Source organism: Amblyraja radiata, chromosome 9 (genome assembly GCF_010909765.2).
Source record: "Amblyraja radiata isolate CabotCenter1 chromosome 9, sAmbRad1.1.pri, whole genome shotgun sequence".
Classification (NCBI taxonomy): Eukaryota; Metazoa; Chordata; class Chondrichthyes; order Rajiformes; family Rajidae; genus Amblyraja; species Amblyraja radiata.
Window position 1 is genome coordinate 36,653,347 of NC_045964.1, and position 24,233 is coordinate 36,677,579.

Consider the following 24,233-nt stretch of genomic DNA (forward strand, 5'->3'; position numbering starts at 1 on the left):
CAAGAAAAACATCCACAAAAACTCATCCATACCCATTGCCATAAACAGCTTAAATAAAAAATGAACAATGGACAAATTAACCCTGACGCACTGTCACTTTACACGTATCCACAACTTTTATCTTGTCTATTTTTACAGTTTGTAATCTGTATACTTGTTTTTAAGATCTATACACACTGTGTGCTCGCAGAAATCTGTGTTGTATGACTGCTTATCAGTACATTGTCCTGTCTGTATGTTGAGCCACGTCAAAGAAGATTTTCTGTTACGACAGACAATAAAGTTTTCTGAATTTGAATCTGAATCTGAACTTCCCAAGGAGATTGAAAATGTTCTAGTTTGAAGAACGTAATAGATAATGAAATTATGAGAAGAAAGTAACCTTAATATCAAGATTCTGTAAAAGCTGCAGCATGCCAAAATCAGTGAATATTTTTGGTGTCCGCCATCACACGCATAACACCAGCATTTTGCAGTAGCTATATTTCCATCAAATTATGTACCTGCAGTCACTTATTATGTATGGACAAATATTTTCACAAAGTTTATTCAAAACATGAGAAAGAAATTACAAAATAAGAAATACTGGAAGCTACTTTCATTTTGGTTCATTTTAACGCACGATTCAGTAGATAACAGGAATATTGCTCATTTGGTCACATACTCCATGTTTATAGCAAGAAAGTACATTTGTATGTTGAAAAACAGCAAAAGTGAAGAAATCAGCTATCAAGCTTTAAAAAAAAGACTTTTTAAATTTCATGTAATAGTTGTTATGGTGGACACCAAACAAAGTGTAAAAAAACGCAGAGGAACGCATGTTAAACAAGGAATTTTGTTTATTTATCGAATTTTCTCAAACGTCATGAACTATCTCTCGTACTGCTGCTGTAAGGGTTTTTGATTAATGTGAATCATGTTGAAAAATTTATTTGTGAACTTCAGTTTTATGTATGACTAGACCAAGTGCAGACCCGTTGGGTCTGTTTCCCCAACGGCGTTTGCGGGGGGGTGGGGCTGCGTCATCACACTCACATTAACCACCCCCCAAACACACAGGTGGGGGGAGGGGGGGTGAGAAGAGGGGAGGGAGGGGAGAGGAGGAGGAGGAAACGGGACAAATTTGGGAGGGAAAGGAGAGCGGGGTAGGGGGTGAGAGAGGGGGATGGGGAGAGAGATGTGGGGGAGGGGGGGATGGGGAGGGAGGGGAGGAGGGAGGGAGGGGGAGAGAGGGGAACGAGTGGGGAGGGAGAGTGGAGGGGGAAGGGGGGGAGAGGTGGAAGAGTGGGGAGGGAGGAGGAGAGGGGTAGGGGGAGTGATGGAAGAGGGACAGAGGGATAGGAGGAAGGGAGCGGGTGGAGAGAGGAAAGGGGGTGGGGTAGAGAGGGAAGGGGGCTGGGGGAGAGAGGGATGGGAGAGGGGTGAGGAGAGGGAGAGGGGGAGGGGGAGGAGAGAAGGGGAGAGAAGTGGAAGAGTGGGGAGGGAGGGAGGGGTAGAGGGGTAGCGGGAGTGGTGGATGAGGGACGGGGGAGTGGTGGAAGAGGGACAGAGGGGAAGGGGTGGGGGAGAGAGGGGAAGGGAGGGGAAGAGAGAGGGGTGGGGGAGGGAGGGGGGTGGGGTAAGGGGAGAGAAGTGGTAGTGTGGGGAGGGAGGGGTAGGGGGAGTGTTGGAAGAGGGACAGAGAGGTACGGGGAAGGGGGCGGGGGGAGGATTTGATTAAAAATGTGTACATAAACACAAAGAAATGTAATCATTCTATCCAGTCTTTATTCATATGAAAGTACTGACATCCCAGGAATCAGTCTGGTGAACCTTCTCTGTACTCCCTCTATGGCAAGAATGTCTTTGAGCATTGGGCATTGTGACATCACACGATGGAACGTTCACCAGGGGCTGGGGCTCCTGCAAAGGCATATGTAAATGGATCCATTCCGATTGGACATATGTGAACATTGGGCATTGTGACATCACACAATGGAACGTTCACCATGGGCTGGGGCTCCTGCAAAGGCATATGTAAATGAATCCATTCCGATTGGACATCTGTGAGCATCGGGCATTGTGACATCACACGATGGAACGTTCACCAGGGGCTGGGGCTGGGGCTGCTTCTATGGGTGAGAAGCCAGTTTTTTTTTAAATATTGGCGGGGGTGGGGGGAGAAGGATTTGATTAAAAATGTGTACATAAACACGACGAAATGTAATCAGGAGTGGATACTTAGAAAGAAAAGTGAAATCTCTACCGAAATGGAAAAGATCTCGGCGATTCTGCGTCTGGTTTTGGCGTAGCAAGGAATCAAAGGAAGAAAGGCGGCCGGCGGACGGACACCGGACGCCGGCAGGCACACAGTTTTATATAATAACTAGACCAAGTGCAGACCCGTTGGGTCTGTATCCCCAACGGCGTTTGCGGGGGGGGAGTGGGGGTGGGGGGCTGCGACATCACACTCACATTAACCACCCCCCAAACACACAGGTGGGGGGGAGGGGGATGAGAAGAGGGGAGGGCGGGGAGAGGAGGAGGAGGAAACGGGACAGATTTGGGAGGGAAAGGAGAGCGGAGTAGGGGGTGAGAGAGGGGGATGGGGAGAGAGATGTGGGGGAGGGAGGGATGGGGAGGGAGGGGAGGAGGGAGGGAGGAGGGAGGGGAGGAGGGAGGGAGGGGGAGAGGGGTGGGGGGGAGAGGGGAAAGAGTGGGGAGGGAGAGTGGAGGGGGAAGGGGGGAGAGGTGGAAGAGTGGGGAGGGAGGATGAGAGGGGTAGGGGGAGTGATGGAAGAGGGACAGAGGGGTAGGAGGAAGGGGGCGGGTGGAGAGAGGGAAGGGGGTGGGGTAGAGAGGGAAGGGGGGTGGAGAGAGAGGGATGGTGGGAGAGGTAGAGGGGTGAGGAGAGGGAAACATAGAAACATAGAAATTAAGTGCAGGAGTAGGCCATTCGGCCCTTCGAGGCTGCACAACCATTCAATATGATCATGGCTGATCATCCAACTCAGTATCCTGTACCTGCCTTCTCTCCATACCCCCTGATCCCTTTAGCCACAAGGGCCACATCTAACTCCCTCTTAAATATAGCCAATGAACTGGCCTCAACTACCTTCTGTGCCAGTGAATTCCAGAGATTCACCACTCTCTGTGTGAAAAATGTTTTTCTCATCTCGGTCATAAAAGATTTACCCCTTATCCTTAAACTGTGACCCCTTGTTCTGGACTTCCCCAACATCTGGAACAATCTTCCTGCATCTAGCCTGTCCAACCCCTTAAGAATTTTGTACGTTTCTATAAGATACCCCCTCAATCTTCTAAAATCTAGCGAGTACAAGCCGAGTCTATCCAATCTTTATTCATATGAAAGTCCTGACATCCCAGGAATCAGTCTGGTGAACCTTCTCTGTACTCCCTCTATGGCAAGAATGTCTTTGAGCATTGGGCATTGTGACATCACACGATGGAACGTTCACCATGGGCTGGGGCTCCTGCAAAGTCATATGTAAATGGATCCATTCCGATTGGACATCTGTGAGCATCGGGCATTGTGACATCACACGATGGAACGTTCACCAGGGGCTGGGGCTGGGGCTGCTTCTAGGGGTGAGAAGCCAGTTTTTTTTTTAAATATTGGGCGGCGGGGGAGGGGGGGGGGGAAGGATTTGATTAAAAATGTGTACATAAACACGACAAAATGTAATCATTCTATCCAGTATTTATTCATATATCAATCTTCTAAAATCTAGCGAGTACAAGCCGAGTCTATCCAGTCTTTATTCATATGAAAGTCCTGACATCCCAGGAATCAGTCTGGTGAACCTTCTCTGTACTCCCTCTATGGCAAGAATGTCTTTGAGCATTGGGCATTGTGACATCACACGATGGAACGTTCACCATGGGCTGGGGCTCCTGCAAAGGCATATGTAAATGGATCCATTCCGATTGGACATGTGTGAGCATCGGGCATTGTGACATCACACGATGGAACGTTCTACAGGGGCTGGGGGTGGGGCTGCTTCTATGGGTGAGAAGCCAGTTTTTTTTTAAATATTGGGGGGGGTGGGGGGAGGGAGAAGGATTTGATTAAAAATGTGTACATAAATACGACGAAATGTAATCAGGAGTGGATACTTAGAAAGAAAAGTGAAATCTCTACCGAAATGGAAAAGATCTCGGTGATTCTGCGTCTGGTTTCGGCGTAGTAAGGAATCAAAGGAAGAAAGGCAGCCGACAGCCAGACGGACACACAGTTTTATATAATAACTAGACCAAGTGCAGACCCGTTGGGTCTGTTTCCCCAACGGCGTTTGCGGGGGGGGGGGGCTGAGGCATCACACTCACATTAACCACCCCCCAAACACACAGGTGGGGGGAGGGGGGGGGTGAGAAGAGGGGAGAGGAGGAGGATGAACCGGGACAGATTTGGGAGGGAAAGGAGAGCGGGGTAGGGGGTGAGAGAGGGGGATGGGGAGAGAGATGTGGGTGAGGGGGGGGGGGGGTTGGGGAGGGAGAGAAGGGGAGAGGGGTTGGTGGAGAGAGGGGAAAGAGTGGGGAGGGAGAGTGGAGGGGGAAGGGGGGAGAGAAGTGAAGTGGAAGAGAGGGAGGAGAGAGGGATGGGGGGGGGAGTGATGGGGACGGAGAGGAGGAGGGAGGGGTAAGAGTGTGGAGGGAGGGGGAAGAGTGTGGAGGGAGGGGGAGAGAGGTGGGGGGAGAGGGGGGAAGAGTGGGGAGGGATAGTGGGAGGGGGGAGAGGTGGAAGAGTGGAGAGGGTCAGAGGGGTAGCGCGAGTACAAGCCGAGTCTATCCAGTCTTTCTTCATATGAAAGTCCTGACATCCCAAGAATCTTCTCTGTACTCCCTCTATGGCAACAATGTCTTTGAGCATTGGGCATTGTGACATCACACGATGGAACGTTCACCAGGGGCTGGGGCTCCTGCAAAGGCATATGTAAATGACTCCATTCCGATTGGACAAATGTGAACATTGGGCATTGTGACATCACACAATGGAACGTTCACCAAGTGCTTGTGCTCCTGCAAAGGCATATGTAAATGGATCCATTCCGATTGGACATCTGTGAGCATCGGGCATTGTGACATCACACGATGGAACGAATCAAAAGGCAGAAAGGCAGCCGGACGGCAGGCGGCAGCCACAGACTTTTATATATTAACTAGACAGAGGGGTAGGGGAAAGGGGGTGGTGGTAGAGAGGGAAGGGGGGTGGGGGAGAGAGGGATGGGTAGGAGAGGGAGAGGGGTGAGGAGAGGGAAACATAGAAGCATGGAAATTAAGTGCAGGAGTAGGCCATTTGGCCCTTCGAGCCTGCACCACCATTCAATATGATCATGGCTGATCATCCTACTCAGTATCCTGTACCTGCCTTCTCTCCGTACCCCTGATCCCTTTAGCCACAAGGGCCACATCTAACTCCCTCTTAAATATAGCCAATGAACTGACCTCAACTACCTTCTGTGGCAGAGAGTTCCAGAGACTCACCACTCTCTGTGTGAAAAATGTTTTCCTCATCTCAGTACTAAAGGATTTTCCCTTTATCCTTAAACTGTGACCCGCTTGTCCTGGCCTTCCCCAACATCGGGAACAATCTTCCTGCATCAGACAAATGCAATTCAGGACTTTTCTCTTCGCAAGCAAAGTCAGAATGACGGTTAGTGAAGAATTTGAATATTCGCTGAGCGTTCAGATGATGCGCGCGCCTCCTGCACGAAAGGCCCCTGCATCAAAGGGAGAGAGGGATGGAAGAGGGGGGTGGGGGGGGAGCGTGTGTCGTCACACACAAAGATCTTGTTGCGGAGAGCTCCGCTATAAGATCTTTGGTCACATACTAAGCACGCGCCTCCACAAACAGATGAGCGTCTTCTTGAATGGAGAGCGCGTGGCTGCCTCCACAAACAGTCACACACACTGAGGACCCGCCCCCACAAAAAGTATTTTGTGAGGAAGGGGAGGAGAAGGGTGGAGAGGGAGAGGGGGAGGGAGGGGGGGGAGAAGAGGATGGGGGAGAGAGGTGAAGGGGGGGGAGCGGTTGGAGCGGGCGTGCATGAGTCGAGAGAAGAGAAAAGGGCAGAGAGAGAGAGAGAGAGGCTGGTACAACAACAAAAAAGCTGGATAAACTGAGCGGGTGCAGCAGCATCTATGGACCGAAAGAAAAGGGCAACGTTTTTGGCCGAAACCCTTCTTCCGGGTTTCGGCCAAAAACGTTGACCATTCAATTCGCTCCATAGATGCTGCCACACCCGCTGAGTTTATCCAGCTTTTTTTATGTCTACCTTCGATTTTCCAGCATCTGTAGTTCCTTCTTAAAGACAGAGACTGTGCACGGTAAGGGAATGAGGAGGGAGAGGGGGAAGAGTGTGGAGGGAGGGGGAGAGTGGAATTGGAGGGGGAGGGGGAGAGGGAGAGGGGTGGGGGGAGAGAGAAGTGGAAGAGAGGGGAGGGAGGGAGGGAGGGAGGGAGGGAGGGGGAGAGGGGTGGCAGGAGTGGTGGAAGAGGGACAGGGGGAGTGGTGGAAGAGGGACAGAGGGGAAGGGGCGGGGGAGAGAGGGAAGGGGGTGGGGTAGAGGGGGAAGGGGTGGGGGAGAGAGGGATGGAAGAGGGGTGAAGAGAGGGAGAGGGGGAGGAGAGAAGGGGGAGAGAAATGGAAGAGTGGGGACGGAGGGAGGGGTAGAGGGAGTGGTGGAAGAGGGACGGGGGAGTGGTGGAAGAGGGACAGAGGGGTAGTGGAAGGGGTGGGACAGGGAGGGGAAGCGAGAGGGGTGAGGGAGGGAGAGGGGTGGGGTAAGGGGAGAGGTGGAAGAGTGGGGAGGGAGGGGTAGAGGGACTGGTGGAAGAGGGACAGAGGGGTATGGGAAGGGGGCGGAGAGAGAGAGGGAAGGGGGTGGGGTAGAGAGGGAAGGTGGTGGGGGAGAGAGTGATGGGTGGGAGAGGGAGAGGGTTGAGGAGAGGGAAACATAGAAATTAAGTGCAGGAGTAGGCCATTCGGCCCTTCTAGCCTGCACCACCATTCAATATGATCATGGCTGATAATCCAACTCAGTATCCTGTACCTGCCTTCTCTCCATACCCCCTGATCCCTTTAGCCACAAGGGCCACATCTAACTCCCTCTTAAATATAGCCAATGAACTGACCTCAACTACCTTCTGTGGCCGAGAATTCCAGAGATTCACCACTCTCTGTGTGAAAAATGTATTTCTCATCTCTGTCTTAAAGGATTTCCCCCTTATCCTTAAAGTGTGACCCCTTGTTCTGGTCTTCCCCAACATCCGGAACAATCTTCCTGCATCTAGCCTGTCCAACCCCTTAAGAATGTTATACGTTTCTATAAGATACCCCCTCAATCTTCTAAAATCTAGCGAGTACAAGGCGAGTCTATCCAGTCTTTCTTCATATGAAAGTCCTGACATTCCAGGAATCAGTCTGGTGAACCTTCTCTGTACTCCCTCTATGGCAACAATGTATTTGAGCATTGGGCATTGTGACATCACACAATGGAACGTTCACCATGGGCTGGGGCTCCTGCAAAGGCATATGTAAATGGATCCATTCCGATTGGACATATGTGAACATTGGGCATTGTGACATCACACGTTGGAACGTTCACCATGGGCTGGGGCTCCTGCAAAGGCATATGTAAATGAATCCATTCCGATTGGACATCTGTGAGCATCAGGCATTGTGACATCACACGTTGGAACGTTCTTCAGGGGCTGGGGCTGGTGATGCTTCTATGGGTGAGAAGCCAGTTTATTTTTGAAATATTGGGGGGGGGGGGATGGATTTGATTAAAAACATGTACTGAAACACGACGAAATGTAATGAGGAGCGGATACTTAGAAAGAAAAATGAAATCTCTACCGAAATGGAAAAGATTTCGGCGATTCTGCGTCTGGTTTCGGAGTTGCAGGGAATCAAAGGAAGAAATGCAGTCGGAAGCCGTACATGTAAATGGATCCATTCCGATTGGACATCTGCGAGCATCGGGCATTGCGATTGGACATCTGCGAGCATTGGGCATTGTGACATCACACGATGGGAATGAATCGAAAGGCAGGCAGGCAGCCGGACGGACGGCAGGCGACAGGCGCACAGTTTTAATATAAGATAGATAGATAGATAGATAGATAGATAGATAGATAGATAGATAGATAGATAGATAGATAGATAGATAGATAGATAGATAGATAGATAGATAGATAGATAGATAGATAGATAGATGTCACACTTTTGTTCCCAGTGTTGTAAAAACACACATATACGTACAACCCCGTCTCTCAGGTGCCTATTAAATCTTTCTCCTCTCACAAAACCTATTCACTCCAGTTCTTGATTCCCCAACCCAGGGAAAAAATTGTGTGCAATCACCCTCCCATGCCCCTCATAATTTTACACGCCACAAAATCAACTCTAATTCCCATGCATTCCGAGGAATAAAGTCCTAGCCTGCCCAACCTCTCCCTATTATTTAATCCCTTGAATCTGGAAAATCCACACAAATTCTTTTTGTACTCTTTCCAGCCTAATGGAATATTTCCTATAACTGGGTGATTAAAATGGAACACAATATGCAAGTGCAGCCGTACCAATGTCTTGTACTACTGCAACATATGTCCCAACATCTATAATCAATGCCCTGACTGACGATGGCAAGCATGCCAAGAACCTTTTTCACTGTCTACGTGTGGTACCACTTTCAGAGAATTATGTATTTGTACCTGCCAGATCTCTCTGTTTTACGACACCCCCATAGGCCTTGCCATTCACTGTGAAAGACCTACCTTGATTTGACCTCCCAAAATCCACACCTCACACTTATTCTCATTGAATTCCATTTGTCATTCCTTGGCCCCTTATCAAGCTGATCAAGATCATGCTACAATTCTTGATGACCATCTTCAGTGTTTCCGATACATCTATTATGATACAACACGGAAACAGGCCCTTTGGCCCAGCTCAACGTGCTGACCAAAGCCCCCTTCCTGACCTAATCACATTTACCTGCATTTAGCCCAATCCCTCGAAATCCTTCCTCTATGTTCCTGTCCAAATATCTTTTAAGCATTGTAATTGTACCTCCCTCTATCACCTCCTCTGACAGCTTATAGATCACTCATAGATCACCAACATTATAGATCACTTAAGGGATCTCAAATAATTTATGCACAGTGGAACTGGAGATATTATGACCTATAAAGCATATAATTACTATCAAATACTCTGAAATTATTTGCAGTTTAATTGTTTAGCTAATGAACAATGTACAATGAAACATGAATAGAATTAAAAACCAACCTTGACATGAATATTAATTCATAATTACTTTTTAATCGTATTTTAACTTTTATCTTAATGAACACTTAATGACACAACACATGGAAGATGGCTCAAGAATAAGGGCCCATGCCTAAATTTCCACACTAGTTGCTTATGTCAGAGGCAGGTCGGGGGGGAGTTCCCCCCGCCACCGGTACCTGCTACCTGCTCCATGATCGGATAGGCCGTGACTAAACCGTCTCCCCCACCTGGTTTTCCAGGTGAGGAGGGGCTGTGGACCCCCAGCAGGACCAAAAACAAGGCCTGTGAAAGGGCGGATAAGATTCTAGCGAGCCAACAGCCATCCACACTTCAGTCGAAGTTGCGATCACTGTCGTACATAGCATTGTAAGGAATGATGATAAAGCACACACACCAAAATCCAACACTTCCAGCGGCGGAAGTCCGCAGGAACTGGAGGACAGAGATCTGTAGTGCGTCCGTCACTGTTCACATTGGAAACCAGCACCACTGCGTCACTAATGTTTTCAACTATGATGAATGAATGAAGTTGTTTATGCTACTGTGGTTATGAAGGACAGCAGAGAGCAAGCTGGTTTCTTTGTTAACACCTGTGGCACACTTCTCATCGCAAACCATAGATACAGCAGTTATACTTGCATAAGGTACCAGTAATACATCTAGGTTACAAATATTTACAGCGATCAGCTCTGCACACTCATCTTAATCCAACTTTGCACATTAAATGATCTTGGTGCTTTGGTGTAGAATTTATTGATTAATGAGGAAACCTGCATATTATCAATTCTTTTCATGTTCTCCTTATTTTCTGGTTTCAAAAACTGCTCCGATGTTGAGGGTTGCAGTGGGCCTGCAAATGGCGTATAATGTTGGGCCTGCAAATGGTGTATAAGCCAAACGTTTAAGATATTTGTGGGGGTTAGTGAACATTTTGATGGCAAAACTCGTCATGAGTGACAAGGTGACAAGGAGGCATACAATCAATAAAATTTATTAGAAGGACAGTGAAACTAGTTGGAGATCTAGTGTGGGGAAGGGACGGAGAGAGAGAGAATACAAGGGAAATCAATATTCATACAGCTGGACTGTTAGCTGCCCAAGTGAAATAAGAGGTGCTGTTCCTCCAATATGCATTGGGCCTCACTCTAACAATGGAGAAGGCCCAGCACAGAAAGCTCAGTATGGGAATAGGATGGGGAATTAGTGTTTTGTAACTGGGAAATCGCATAGGCCTGGGCGGATTGTGCTGCGGTGTTCAGCGAAACGATCGCCGAACCTGCGCTTGGTCTCGCCGATATGTCCACACATGGAACAGCGGATACAGTAGATGAGGTTGGATGAGGTGCAAGTGAACCTCTGCCTCACCTAAAAGGACTGTTGGGGTCCTTGGACGGAGTCGAGGGAGGAGGTATAGGGACAGGTGCATTTAAATTCACTTGGACCATCTCCAACATCTCCCTTCTGTTTCTTGATCTCACTGTCTCCATCACAGGAGATAGACTAAGATAGAAAAAAAAGAGTCATACCAGAGCAGCTTTTTTCTTCAAATTGTCCTGTTCCTCGTCTACATCATATTCTTCATCCTGATTCAGATGAAAGTCACAAGGGTTCACTTGATCCTGTAGAGTTGGTACAGATATTACGGAGGTTAAATCCCCAAGGTTAGGATCCGCATGTTAAATGCCAGAACAACATGAATCAGTTTTAGAAAATATTACATCTGAACAATAACAATTTAGAAACAATGATTTAATTATTCTCTAATAGTGAGCCCAGATTCAGCAGTCAAATTGACTTGCATGGCTGTGATGTGGATGTTCCTGCAATGTCAATAGCATGAAGACTAGCAAAGTTACACGGCGGCATGAAGACTAGCAAAGTTACAGGGCTGCAAGATAGTCACAGAGAACAAATAAAATTATTCAGGTCAGCAATGGCTGCTGTAAATGTTCAACATTGTTCATTGAAGACCTGTAGACAAGCAAGCATTGTTGTATTTCTGAAATTAGATGAGGACCCATTGATCTATCAATATAAATCCAATAAGGATTTGGCACAATTATCTTGTTTTGCCAAGTCTGCACGCAGATAACATAGAACAATTCAGCAGAAGACCAGGCCCTTCAGCCCACAATCTCTGTACCAAACATGATGCCAACACCATCTTATTTACCTGTGCACAATCCATATCTCTCCATTCTCTACATATCCATATGGCCATACAAATGCTTCTTAAATGCCACTTTCATATTTGCCTCAATCAGCAACCCTGGCAGTGAGTTGCAGATACACATCACCCTCTGTGTAAAAAAAGTTGCCCCACACGTTTATTTTAAACTTTGTCCCTCTCACCTTAAATCTATGCCATCTAGTATTTGAGCTTTGAACATATCATCCCAAATAAGCTCCTACCCATACTAGAAAATCAACTCATCGCCCATATATAGGTTCAGTGAAGAATTTATGCAAATAGCAATGAAGGCTTTGAGCCAAACATGATTGCTAGTGAGATTTCCATTGACCTCTCCAAGGTTTGTGACACCATTATTCCATTATGCCATCCAATACTTTCAGGAAATCATCCTTTTTACATTGAACTCAAACATGACCTTTAAAATATAGTACATTTGCTTTTTAACATTCACACGTGGCCAGACATTACATCCAAGCACACTTAGTTTACGTACAGCAAAAATTACTACAATTTTATTCACAATTCCTCAGTTAATTAAGCACTATCTGGCTGCATGTAGCAATTGCTAGATCGTTTTCAAAATGGGCTGATAGGTGGAAAATAACATTGTGCCACAAAATTGCAAGGAACCACCAACTCCAAAAAGAGGATGTTAATCACCTGCCCTTGACATTCAACATCATTGAGAAGGGTCTCGATCTGAAACGTCACCTATTCCTTCTCCAGAGATGCTGCCTGACCCGCTGAGTTACTCCAGCATTTTGTGTCTATCTTCAGCATTATCAATGTTGTGTTCAGATTTTCTTTGGGTCACTATAGGCCAGAATCTCTAAATCAGGCATTGGCTCAGCTGTTTTTCTCCATTAGTACAGCCTACTCTACTGTGCATATCACATAGCCCTGCTATTAGCAACACACAACACAGACAAAGAGGCATAACTGCTTCTAACTGCCACAATAACTGATTTGGTCTCACCTTATTAAATATATTCCTTTGTAATAACAGACCGTCCCCCACCTTCCATGGAACTGACCAGATCGAACGAAGGGTCTCAGACCTTTAAAGTGTTTTTTATCTTTTTCCATAGATGCACTACTTGATGCACTGTGTGTTTCCAACATTTTCTGTTTTCCTTTTTCAATTTCCAACATCTGCAGTATTGTTTTTGTGTTCTTATAAGATCATAAGTGATAGGAGCAGAATTAGGCCATTTGGCCCTTCAAGTCTACTCCGCCATTCAATCATGGCTGATCTATCTCTTTCTCCTAACCACATTCTCCTGCCTTCTCCTCATAACCCAACATCGGTACTAATCAAGAATCTATCTCTGCCTTAAAAATATCTATTGACTTAGCTTCCACAGCCTTCTGTCGCAAAGAATTCCGCATATTCACCACCCTCTGACTAAAGAAATTCCTCCTCATCTCCTTCCTAAAGGAACATCCTTTAATTCTGAGGCTATGACCTCTAGTCCTAGACTCTCCCACGAGTGGAAACAACTTCACCACATCTACTCTATCCAAGCCTTTCACTATTCTGTACATTCCAATGAGGTCCACCTTCATTCTACTCGTTCTTTGCATAGTTTAGTTTTTAGTTTAGAGATACAGCGCGGAAACAGACAATTCGGCCCGCTGAGACCCCACCAACCAGCAAACCTGGCACACTAACACTATTCCACACACACTAGGGACAATTTACATTTACACCGCCAATTAACTACAAACCTGTATGTCTTTGGAGTGTGGGAGGGAACCGGAGAAAACACATGCGGGTCATGGGGAGAATGTACAAACTCGTACAGACAAGCACCCACAAACAGGATCGAACCCAGATCTCTGGCGCTGTAAGGTAGTAGCTCTACAGCTACGCCACTGTGTCGACCTTAAAAAGCTCTTTCAAAAACAAGCATGTAGCCCAAATGGCATCTATCTCAGCTTATCATTCAATGATTCTAACATTTCAGTTAACAGTTCTGAACCCAGGTATCTACTTACCCTTTCTGGGACACATATCTAAGACCTCAGGAACAAGAGTTCCGCATCTTGTATTTGTACAGCACAAACCCAAGCCCTTCAGCCCAAGCCCATACCAACCAAGCTGCCCCAACTACATCAGTCCCACCTGCCCATATCTGACCCATATCCCTCTAAACCGTTCCTGTCCATGTATCTGTCCAAAAGTCTTTTAGGACATTTTCAGTAAATCAAAGTTACTCCAGTCCATTTACTTATATTTGATTTATCTACCAGATGGAAAATTGCAGGTTTACATCCCACCTTCTCATAATGAATAAAGATAGGAAACAGAATATAATTTTTGGGAAAAAAAGATTGCTATTACCAATTCCACTTGCAGTTTTGGGTATAGGGTTTCCTGTATGTGCGAAATAGGAACTGCAAACTTAGGAAGTGCTGGTGTCCAAAACAGCTTTGTTGCATCTTTGTGAATTTGCATCTGTTCAATACAAATACAAAGAGTCAGATTCCTATGCAAGGTATGGAAGAAACATTATTAAAAATGTATCAGAATGGTGAAAATCCCTTCTTCTATTAGAATATCACAGTAAAATCAATTGTTCTAAACACAATAGCCTAAATTTTGAAGCACGCAGAAAATTACCTGCATTCGATGCCCACCTGCACAACTGTTCACACGTAACTTGTGTGGTTTGAGCACCATCGGTTTAGTTTAGTATATCATTGTCACGTGTACTGATGTACAGTGAAAAGCTTTTTTGTTGTGTGCTATCCAGTCAGCAAAAAGACTATACATGATTACAATCAAGCCATTCACAGTGTACAGATACAGGATAAGGGAATAACATTTAGTGCAAGATATAGTCCAGTAAAGTCCGATAAAAGATAGTTGGTGGGACTCCAATGAGGTAGACGGTAGGTCAGGATCGCTCTCAAGTTGGTGATGGGATGGATCAGTTGCCTGATAACAGCTGGGAAGAAATTACCCCTGAATCTGGAGGTATGCGTTTTCACACTTCTGTACCTCTTGCCTGAAAGGAGAGAGGTGAAAATGGAGTAACTAGGGTGACATCTGTCCTTGATTATGCTGGTGGCCTTCCCAAGGCAACGTGAAATATAGATGCAGTCAATGGAAGGGAAGTTGGTTTGCATAATGGTTTGGGCTATGTCCATAATTCTCTGCAATTTGGGTTGCTGTCTTGGATGGACCTTTTACCAAACCGTGCTGTGATGTATCCCCATAAAATGTTTTCTATGACACATCTGTACCGTTGGTGAGTGTAGATGAGGACAAGTCAAACTTCCTAAGCCTTTTAAGGAAGTAGTTGGTCTCCTTTCTTGGCCATTGTTTTGATATGGCTGGTTCAGGACAAGTTGCAGGTGATATTTACTCCTAAGAACTTGAAACTTTCAACCGTCTGTACTTCAGCAATGTCAATGTATACCAGGGTATCTGTACCACTTCACTTCCTGAAGCCGATCACAATCTCCTTTGTCTAGCTGACATTGAGGAAAACATTGTTGCCTTGGTATCAGGTTACGAGGTCCTTAAACTCCTTCCTGTACTCCGTCTCATCATTAATTGATATCGGGTCCACTATGGCAGTGTTGTCTGCAAATTTGTAAATTGAGCTGGATTTTGTACAATCGTGGGTGTATAAGGAGTAAAGAAGGGGGCCGAGAATGCATCCATGCCTGGCACCAGTGTTGAGGATTATCGTAAGGGATGATTTGTCACCTATCCTCACTGAACGTGGTCTGTTGGTCAGGAATCCAATTCCAGAGATGAGTGCTGAATCCAAGTTCCATGAGTTTGGAGATGCTTGGATGGGATAATAGTATTGAAAGCAGAGCTATAGTCTATGAATGGCAGTCTGATGTAGGTGTCTCTCTTGTCCAGGTGTTCCAGGGATGAGTGTGGGGCCAGGGAGAAGGCATAAGCCGTGGACCTGTTGAGGCGTTGGTGAACTGCAGTGGATCAAATCCAAAACACTTTTGCTCAGGTATCTGAAAAAACACTGAGTCCAATGTTATACAATACTATCCACTACGAAATTTAATGAGGAATTTTCTGGCAAGAGTCATCCTAGTATCCCAATGTGATTTTCACATCATGGATAAACAAAAATATGTAATTCTGAGTGTAATGCTCCTTTTGGAACACTCCATTAGGATTGGTTCACGTTGCTCCAGGAAAGACAATCGTCGTGTTATTTTGCATTCTTCACAATTATCTCATCTGTTCACACAATCCAGGGTCTCAATCCTCCAAAATGTCACAACATTAACCACCCTTCTCCCTTAAACTTAAAAAATCCAGCCTCCACCATTCCATCCATTAAATTATCCATTACTGAGATGTTATTCTGGAATTTCAACCATAAATCTGAATCCTAACTTCCCTCCTGAACATCCTCTTCCAATCACGCATTTTCTTGCCCTATTGTATATCAATGCCATTATCTCTTCCCATATATCAATGTGACAGTGTGCCTTGTCTTTGCCATCACCCCACCATACCCTGCCTCCATGATCATTTTTCATCTAAACGTGCTGGAATCCGATGGCATCCCCTTTTACAAGGCCCAGTTTTGTCTTTAACCTACTGTCATCCCGAACTCAGCCTCAGAATGGAGTATCGGATGTTACACATTCAGTCTCAAAATACAGTTCCTAATCAGTTGCACCTAAACCAAATGTGAATTTTGCACCAGGAACTCAACAATAGAATAAGTCACTATTGCACTTTTAACCCCATACATCCAACAAACCAATTAGGGTGCAATTATTGTATAAATAAAACAGATTGCTTGCATATGCTGGGAGGTGTGCACATTTCTCTGCCATAATAGTAATCTCTGGAACACCTCAATAACAAAGGCACCTATGTCAGACACCTATTTATTGACTGTAGCTCTGCATTCAACACTTTAATCCCATCTACGCTCATCTCCAAACTCCTGGATCCAAGAGTCAACACATCCTCTGCCACTGGATCCACAACTTTCTGACCCATAGACCACAATGAGTGATAATAGGTGACAATACATCTTCCACAATTGTCAACAACAGTGCCTACAAGAATACATTTTGAGCACCTTACTATACTCTCAACATACTCTGCTATAATTCTGCTATAACTCCATCTAAAATTTGCAGATGGAACTGCGATGGTGGCTGGATCTAGAACAATGACGAGACGGAGTACAAGGACAGAAGTAGACAGCTTAATAACATGGTGTTAGGACAACACCATCTCCCTCAATGTCAGCATAATGAAGGAGCTAGTTATTAACTTCAGGAAGCATGGTGGTTTACATGCACCAATCAGCATCAATGGTGCCAAAGTGGAAATGATTGAGAGCTTCAAGTTCCAAGGCATAAATATAAACAGTCCTGGACCAACCAAAATGAAGCTACATGCAAAAAGCACTCCAATGCTTCTACTTCCTTCGGAGACTAAGGGAATTTGGTATTCCTCTAACGACTCTTACCAACTTCTTCTACTTACTGTAGAAAGCATACTATTGGGTTGCATCACAGCTTGATTTGGGAACAGTTTTGGCGAAGACCGCAAGGAATTGCAGAGTTGTGGATGTCGCCCAGTCCAGTTCAGTTCAGACCCCTCACCATTGCCTCCATCTACACTTCATGTTGCTTTGGGAAAGCAGCCATCCTAATCAAGGATGTCTTCCACCCCGGGCATTCCCTCTTCTCCCTGTTTCCATCCAGCAGAGGATACAAAAACCTGAAAGCACATATCACTAGATTTGTCTTGGACCTCCTCCACTGTCAGAGTGAGGCCGCACACAATCTGGAGGTACAGCACCTCATATTTTACTACAAACCAGCAGTTTTAACGTTGATTTCTCTAATTTCAAGTAACTCCTACACTCCCTTCCTTCTCCCCTCCCTCCTCCCCACCCTTGTCGTCCTACCAGTTCCACTGGTCGCATCCTGTTATCCCTCTTGTTAACACACCTTTCCCAGCCAACAATGGACTCTACCTTTCCTGAGGTCAACGGTTGCCAACCCAGATTTGTTCTGGCCTTTTCATCCCTCCAGTTTATTTCCCCCCTTCTCTCCCTTCCCCCCCCTTCCCGGCCCTCTACTTTCAGACTGAAGAATGGTTCTGACCCAAATTGTCACCTTTTCAGATGCTGCCTGACCTGCTGAACTACTCCAGCATTTTGTGTCTATCTTTGGTCTTAAACATATAGTTAACTTTTCTGGAATACCGAGTGGAAGAACCAGCTAACATTCAAGGGAAACACAAGTGAAACTTCAATCACACAAGGGGCAAAGGGATGGTCAACGTATCCTGATGCATGGTCTCATCTCAAAATACCGACTATCCTGTTGCCTCCACAGATACTACGTGATCCGTTGAGCTCATCCAGCAGTTTTCTTGTGTCTTCAATCACACCAACCCTGTTACAAAGATCCAGGAGTGCTAGAAGACCCATGATATGATTATGTGAAAAGCAGAAGCAGTGTAGCTTTGGTCAGTAATGTTACATGACAATTACACTCTGGGTTATAACAATTATTTGAGGAGACTTGATGGAACAAAAGGTTTTCGGTAAAATCATCATGATGTTCTGCAGCTCCTGTGTCTGTGAATCTGTAAATCTCCTCATACAGAAGATTATACAAAGAACACCTATATCTTTCAATAAATAACATGAAATAACAATATTAAAATATTAGGAAAAGGAGAGGAGTAGACCATATGTTCCTTGAAGTTACTCCACCATTCAATGTGATCATAACAAGTCTGATCTTGGAGGCTCCATTTCCCTATCTGTTTCCCATGAACATTGACCTCCCTTTAGAACAAAAATCTGTCTAGCTTTATTTTGAATATATTCAATGATTCTTGAATCTATGAGTAAAGAATTATAAAAGATTCACAACCAAGATAATAAATTAATTCATCTTCATATTATTTTAATTTATTAGCCAATCCTCCATTTATATTCATATATTACTCCCAACGCCATGAGCATTAAAGTTTTAATTTGGTACCTTATTGAACATTAATAAACAAAACACTCATCTTCCACAGAAATTCTGAAAAAGCTGAAGTCTGTAATTTATGACAAAAATATTTTTTCAGGAAGGCAAAACACAATTACTATTGCCTACCGATTTTCCCAAGAGTATCAGTCTAGGCCGCTCCACGTAATATTCTGCAATTTTTTGCCATTCGCTCAAATATTCCGGTGAAAGTGGTGGTAAAACCGTAACACTATCCTGTAGATTTTCCTGAATCGCTTCTGATACGGGGATTCCTTCATAAATATGTCTAAAATTATTAAATCACAATTTTTTTAGTTCCAACGTTAAAAAAAATAGAACATGCACAAAGATATGACTCCACACGCAAATAATATAAATTAAAATGATACATTGGTAAATAGTTTCTATTTTATCAACAGATATTTAGTAAGATATCTCTACAATGATTCTGTAATTTCACAGGTTAATACAGACACTGCGTTCATATTACAGTTTAGTGGATTTGAAATTTAGATTCTAGTTTTAGTTTAGAGATACAGTGCAGAAACAGGCCCTTTGGTCCACTGTGTCGTCCAGCGATCCCCGCACACTCACACCATCCTACACACACACGGGACAATTTACAATTATACCAAGCCAATTAGCAAGTCAAGTCAACTTTATTTGTCACATACACATACAAGACGTACAGTGAAATGAAAGTGGCAATGCCTGCGGGATTGTGCAGAACAACAGAACAGAACAGAACAGAACAGAACAGAACAGAACCAGTATTTACATTTAAAGAAAAAGACACAACAGAATTACTCCCTGGTGAGATCAGAGCTTACAGTCCTGATGGCCTGTGGGAAGAAACTCCGTCTCATCCTCTCTGTTTTCGCAGCGTGACAGCAGAGGCGCTTGCCTAACTGTAGCAGCTGGAACAATCCGTTGCTGGGGTGGTAAGGCTCCTTCATGATCTTGCTGGCTCTGGATCTGCACCTCCTGGTGTATAGATCCTGCAGGGGGGTGAGTGTAGTTCCCATGGTGCGTTCGGCCGAATGCACTACTCTCTGCAGAGCCTTCCTGCCCTGGGCAGAGCCAAACCAGATCGAGATGTTTCCGGACAGGATACTTTCTACAGAACCAGAGTAGAAGGATTGAAGGATCCTCAGAGAGACTCTGAATTTCCTCAGCTTCCTGAGGTGGTAAAGGCACTGCCTTGCCTTTCTCACCAGTGCAGCAGTGTGTGTTGTCCATGTCAGATCCACTGTGATGTGGACTCCCAGGTATTTAAAGCTGCTCACCCTATCCACAGTAGTCCCATTTATCCCCAGTGGCGTGCACGCCCTCGGCTGTGCCTATAAATCTTTGGAATGTGAGAGGAAACCAGAGATCCTGGAGAAAACCCACACAGGTCACAGGGAGAACATACAGATTTCGTACAGAAAAGCACCTGTGGCCAGGCAACAACTCTACCGCTGTGCCACCATGCCACCACAGAACAGAACAGAATATTGATATATTAAAACTAGAATCAAAAATTCATATAATGAAATGACTGATCTATAGTTTCCAAGTTTTTCCTTATTTTCCATTCTAGTAGCTAATATTTGCTGCTTTCTGGTCTCTAGGAACTGCACTAGTATCTCTGCATCTACTATCTCCATAAATATCTCATTCATATTTCTAATTTATCTAATGCTAATTAGGTAAAACGCTTCATTCTCTTAAGGCATTTAGTTCTCCATTACTTCCAGGAGGTTTTCTGTGTCTTCTTGCATACAGGCATAAAATATTTAATTTCTCAGCAACGTCCTTATTCCTCTGCCCCAGTTGATTTCAAGGTGGGTTGGATATCTGTGATGATGGAAGGCATGGCCAGGATAAGGAACCGCTAGTTGTACCAGGTATTGTTTCTGTTGCCATCACAGCAGACAGACAATCAACTGACATCTATTACAAACCTACCAACTCCCAGTTATCTGGACTACACTTCTTCCCACACTGTCTCTTGCAAAAAGTATCCATTGTTCTCAATTTTTTGTCTCCATTGCATCTGTTCTCAAGATGAGGCTTTCCATTCTAGGATATCCGAGATGTCCTCATTCTTTAGTAAATGTGGTATTACCCCCCCCCCCCCGCCCCTGCGCCATTATCATAGAAGGATCCCTCACTCAGGTCTCCTCTGTCTCCCATTGTTCTGTTCTCGCTCCAATCAAAGGGTGGAGGAGTTTGCTTCATGACCAACAACAACTGGTGCAACCCTAAGAATATTAAGAAGCTTTCTCGTACCTGGAGCATCTGACGATCTCATGCCGTCCATTCTACCTTCCCCGGCAGTTCAGCTCAGTCATCATTACAGCCGTCTACATACCACCACATGCGGACACCGAAACGGCACTATCGGTCCAACGCGATGTGTTATGTCGGCATCAGAACAAGCATCCTGACGCGGCTATGGTGGTGACTGGGGGTTTTAATAAGCCAAACCTCAAAAAAGCTATGCCTAACTTCTGCCAACATATCACGTGTGTCATCAGGGGGGAAAGAACTTTGGGCCACTGTTATACGCCGTTCAGGAAAGGATACAAGGCCGTTTCTCTCCCTCCTTTTGGAAAATTTGACCACACCGCCATTTTCCTGCTGCCGGAATATAAACAACAGAGAGTACGGGAAGCGGCAGTGACAAAGGATGTAAAGCAGTGGTCTGACCATTCAGAGGCCATGCTACAGGATGCACTGAGTGAAGTAGACTGGAATATGTTCCAATCAAGTTCCAGAGACGTCAGTGAGTTTGCAGAAGTTGTCACGTACTTCACAACAACAATAGCCAACAACATCGACCCACGGTAAGGATTAACCTCTTTCCTAGCCAAAAACCCTGGATGGACAGGAGCATTGGCGTTGCTTTGAATGCTCGCACCGCTGCTTACAACTCCGGCCTGGCATCCGGCAACATGGATGACTACAAGGCAGAGTCCTACAGACTGCGAAGGGCGGTGAAGGACGCAAAAAGGAGATACAGGGATAGGATGGTGTCGCAGATGGAGCAGCGTGACACCAGACGCCTATGGCAGGGGCTACGGACTATGACAAATTACCAGAGCAGCCCCCCCTCATCTGGGAGTGCCAGCGCCTCCTTTGCTGATGACCTGAATTATTTTTTGCACGATTTGAGGCGGGCAACAACACCCCTTGCTCGCCGGCTAACAACAACATATTCAGCTCGCTGGCTAGCGAGGCTGGAATGAGGCACACCACTCGGGATGTGCACACATTCTCGGTGTCCAAGCACGACATGAGGAGGGCTCTGACGCATGTGAACACGAGGAAAGCTGTAGGCCCAGGTGATATATGGTGGGGCCATCGAGTGTGACTGCCTCGCCTGCAGCTGTCTGTCCTCTCATCCTTTTTGTTATTTTTAGTTTTAAAGTTTGTTTTTTGGGAGGTCTTTAGTCTTTTTTATGTGGGGGGAGGGGGAAACCGTTTTTCCTAGTCACTTACTGGTCGAGGATGCATCTATCCACCGAGCCGCATCTTTGCCCCCTCTTCGTGGCCTACCATCTGGATTGGCGCCGCCTTTTCTACCAGCTTCAACAGCGGCGCAGCACTGGATTCCATCATGAAGAATCGCCTTGTTGGAGTTCTGGAATGCTGCGACTGCCACTTCAACACCGTGGAGCTGTGGTCTGTGGAGCTTCCAGCCGCGGGCGGCGCTGACTTTGACATCGCGGAGCCTGGGATCTCTCACCGAGGTCGCCAGTGTTGAATCTCCGCCCAACTCAGCCTGTGGACTTTGGGAGCCGTGGACTCAGATAGGAAGCGGCCGATCCGGAGGCTCCGGGCCGCAAAGAGTGTTCTTCCGTTCGAGGGCATGAAACATCGGGCATCGTTGCGGCAACTGTGCAGGCCTCAATAGGCCCCGACCACGGGTGAACAGAGGAAGAGGACTGAACTTTGGTGCCTTCCCTCACAGTGGGAATCTCTGATTCCACTGTGGGGGGATGTTTTTTATGTTTTATGTTAAATTCTAAAGTGGTGTGTTTATCTTATTTGTGTGCTGCATGGTAACTCAAATTTTACTGCACCAATTGGTGTATGTGACAATAAATATCCCTTGTCCTTGTCCTTGGTCGTTTTATATCTTGGCGAGTACTAAAGTCTTGTGCTACTCAGTGTTCACCACAATATTCAACCTTTCCCTGGCCAAGTCCTTGGTCCCAGCCTGCTTCAAGAAATCCACTATTGTACCAGTGCCTAAGAATGCCTCTCCAGCCTGCTTGAATGACTATCAACAGGTGACCCTCACCTCAGTGGTCATGAAATGCTTCGAGAGGCTGATCAAGAACTACATCTGCGCCTTCCTCCCTCGCACCATGGACCCGCTGCAGTTCGCATACCGTCCAAACAGATCCACGGATGATGCGGTCTCCAAGGTTTTGCACACCACTCTCTCTCACCTTGACAGCCAGAAGAGGGGCTATGTGAGGATGCTGTTCATTGACTTCAGTTCAGCTTTCAACACCATAGTCCCCACCAGACTTGCTGATAAGCTGGTGGAACTGGAACTGAACACTCCCCTGTGTGCCTGGGTCCTGGACTTTCTGACCGCCAGGCCCCAGGTGGTCAAGATGGGGAGACATACCTCCAACCCCCTCACCCTGAACACAGGATCCCGCCAGGGTGGCGCCCTCAGACCCCTACTGTACTCCCTGTACACACATGTGTGGTCAGGTTCAGCTCCAAATTCATCATCAAGTTTGCTGATGACACTGTGGTGGTGGGCCTGATCTCCGATAACGATGAGAAGGCCTACCAGGAGTAGGTGGCTGACCTGACACTCTGGTGTCAGGACAACAGCCTTCTCTTGAATGTCACTAAAACTAAGGAGCTGATTGTGGACTTTAGAAGGGCACAACATCCGAGGACGTACATGCCACTGGAGATAAATGGGACTACTGCGGATAGGGTGAGCAGCTTTAAATACCTGGGACAGAGGATCTGACATGGACAACGCACACTGCCGCATTGGTGAGAAAGGCAAGGCAGCGCTTTTACCACCTCAGGCAGCTGAGGAATTTCAGAGTCTCTCTGAGGATCCTTCAATCCTTCTACTCTGGTGCTGTAGAAAGTATCCTGACTGGAAACATCTCGATCTAGTTTGACAACAGCTCTGCCCAGGACAGAAAGGCTCTGCAGAGAGTAGTGCATTCGACCGAACGCACCATGGGAACTGTACTCCCTCCCTCTGCAGGACCTATACACCAGCAGGTGCAGATCAAGAGCCAGCAAGATCATGAAGGAGCCCTACAACCCCAGCAATGGACTGTTCCAGCTGCTACGGTCAGGCAAGCGCCTCCGCTGTCACGTTTCTTCCCACAGGCCATCAGGACCGTAAACTCTGATCTCACTGACGCATAATTACTGTTGTGTCTTTTAAAAAAAAATGTAAATACTGGCTCTGTTCTGTTGTTCTGTTGTTTTGCACAATCCCGCAGGCATTGCCACTTTCATTTCACTGTACATCTTGTATGTGTATGTGACAAATAAAGTTGACTTGACTTGACTCCTCCCCCCAGATGGAACAAGGATAAACTTCCACTGAACCTTACTTTCCAACCCGCCAGACTCCACATCCAGCACATCATCCTCTAACATTTCTGTCACCTCCAATGTGATCCCCCCACCAGTAAAATTTTCCCAACCCCATCCTTTCCAGCTCTGTTAAGTGCAGTCTTAAGGACCTGTCCCACTTAC

General features: G+C 46.0%; 1 protein-coding gene across 1 annotated transcript in view; it reads right to left on the minus strand.

Moving 5' to 3' along the window:
* Positions 1–24,233, minus strand: part of LOC116976616 — a 103,749-nt gene that overhangs the window by 4,019 nt on the left and 75,497 nt on the right. The window contains exons 7-9 of the mRNA XM_033026442.1: positions 18,621–18,780; positions 13,837–13,950; positions 10,825–10,917 (exon numbers count right to left, since the gene is read on the minus strand). Of these exons, the coding sequence (XP_032882333.1) occupies positions 10,825–10,917; positions 13,837–13,950; positions 18,621–18,780 (367 nt within the window). The remainder of the gene's footprint in view (positions 1–10,824; positions 10,918–13,836; positions 13,951–18,620; positions 18,781–24,233) is intronic.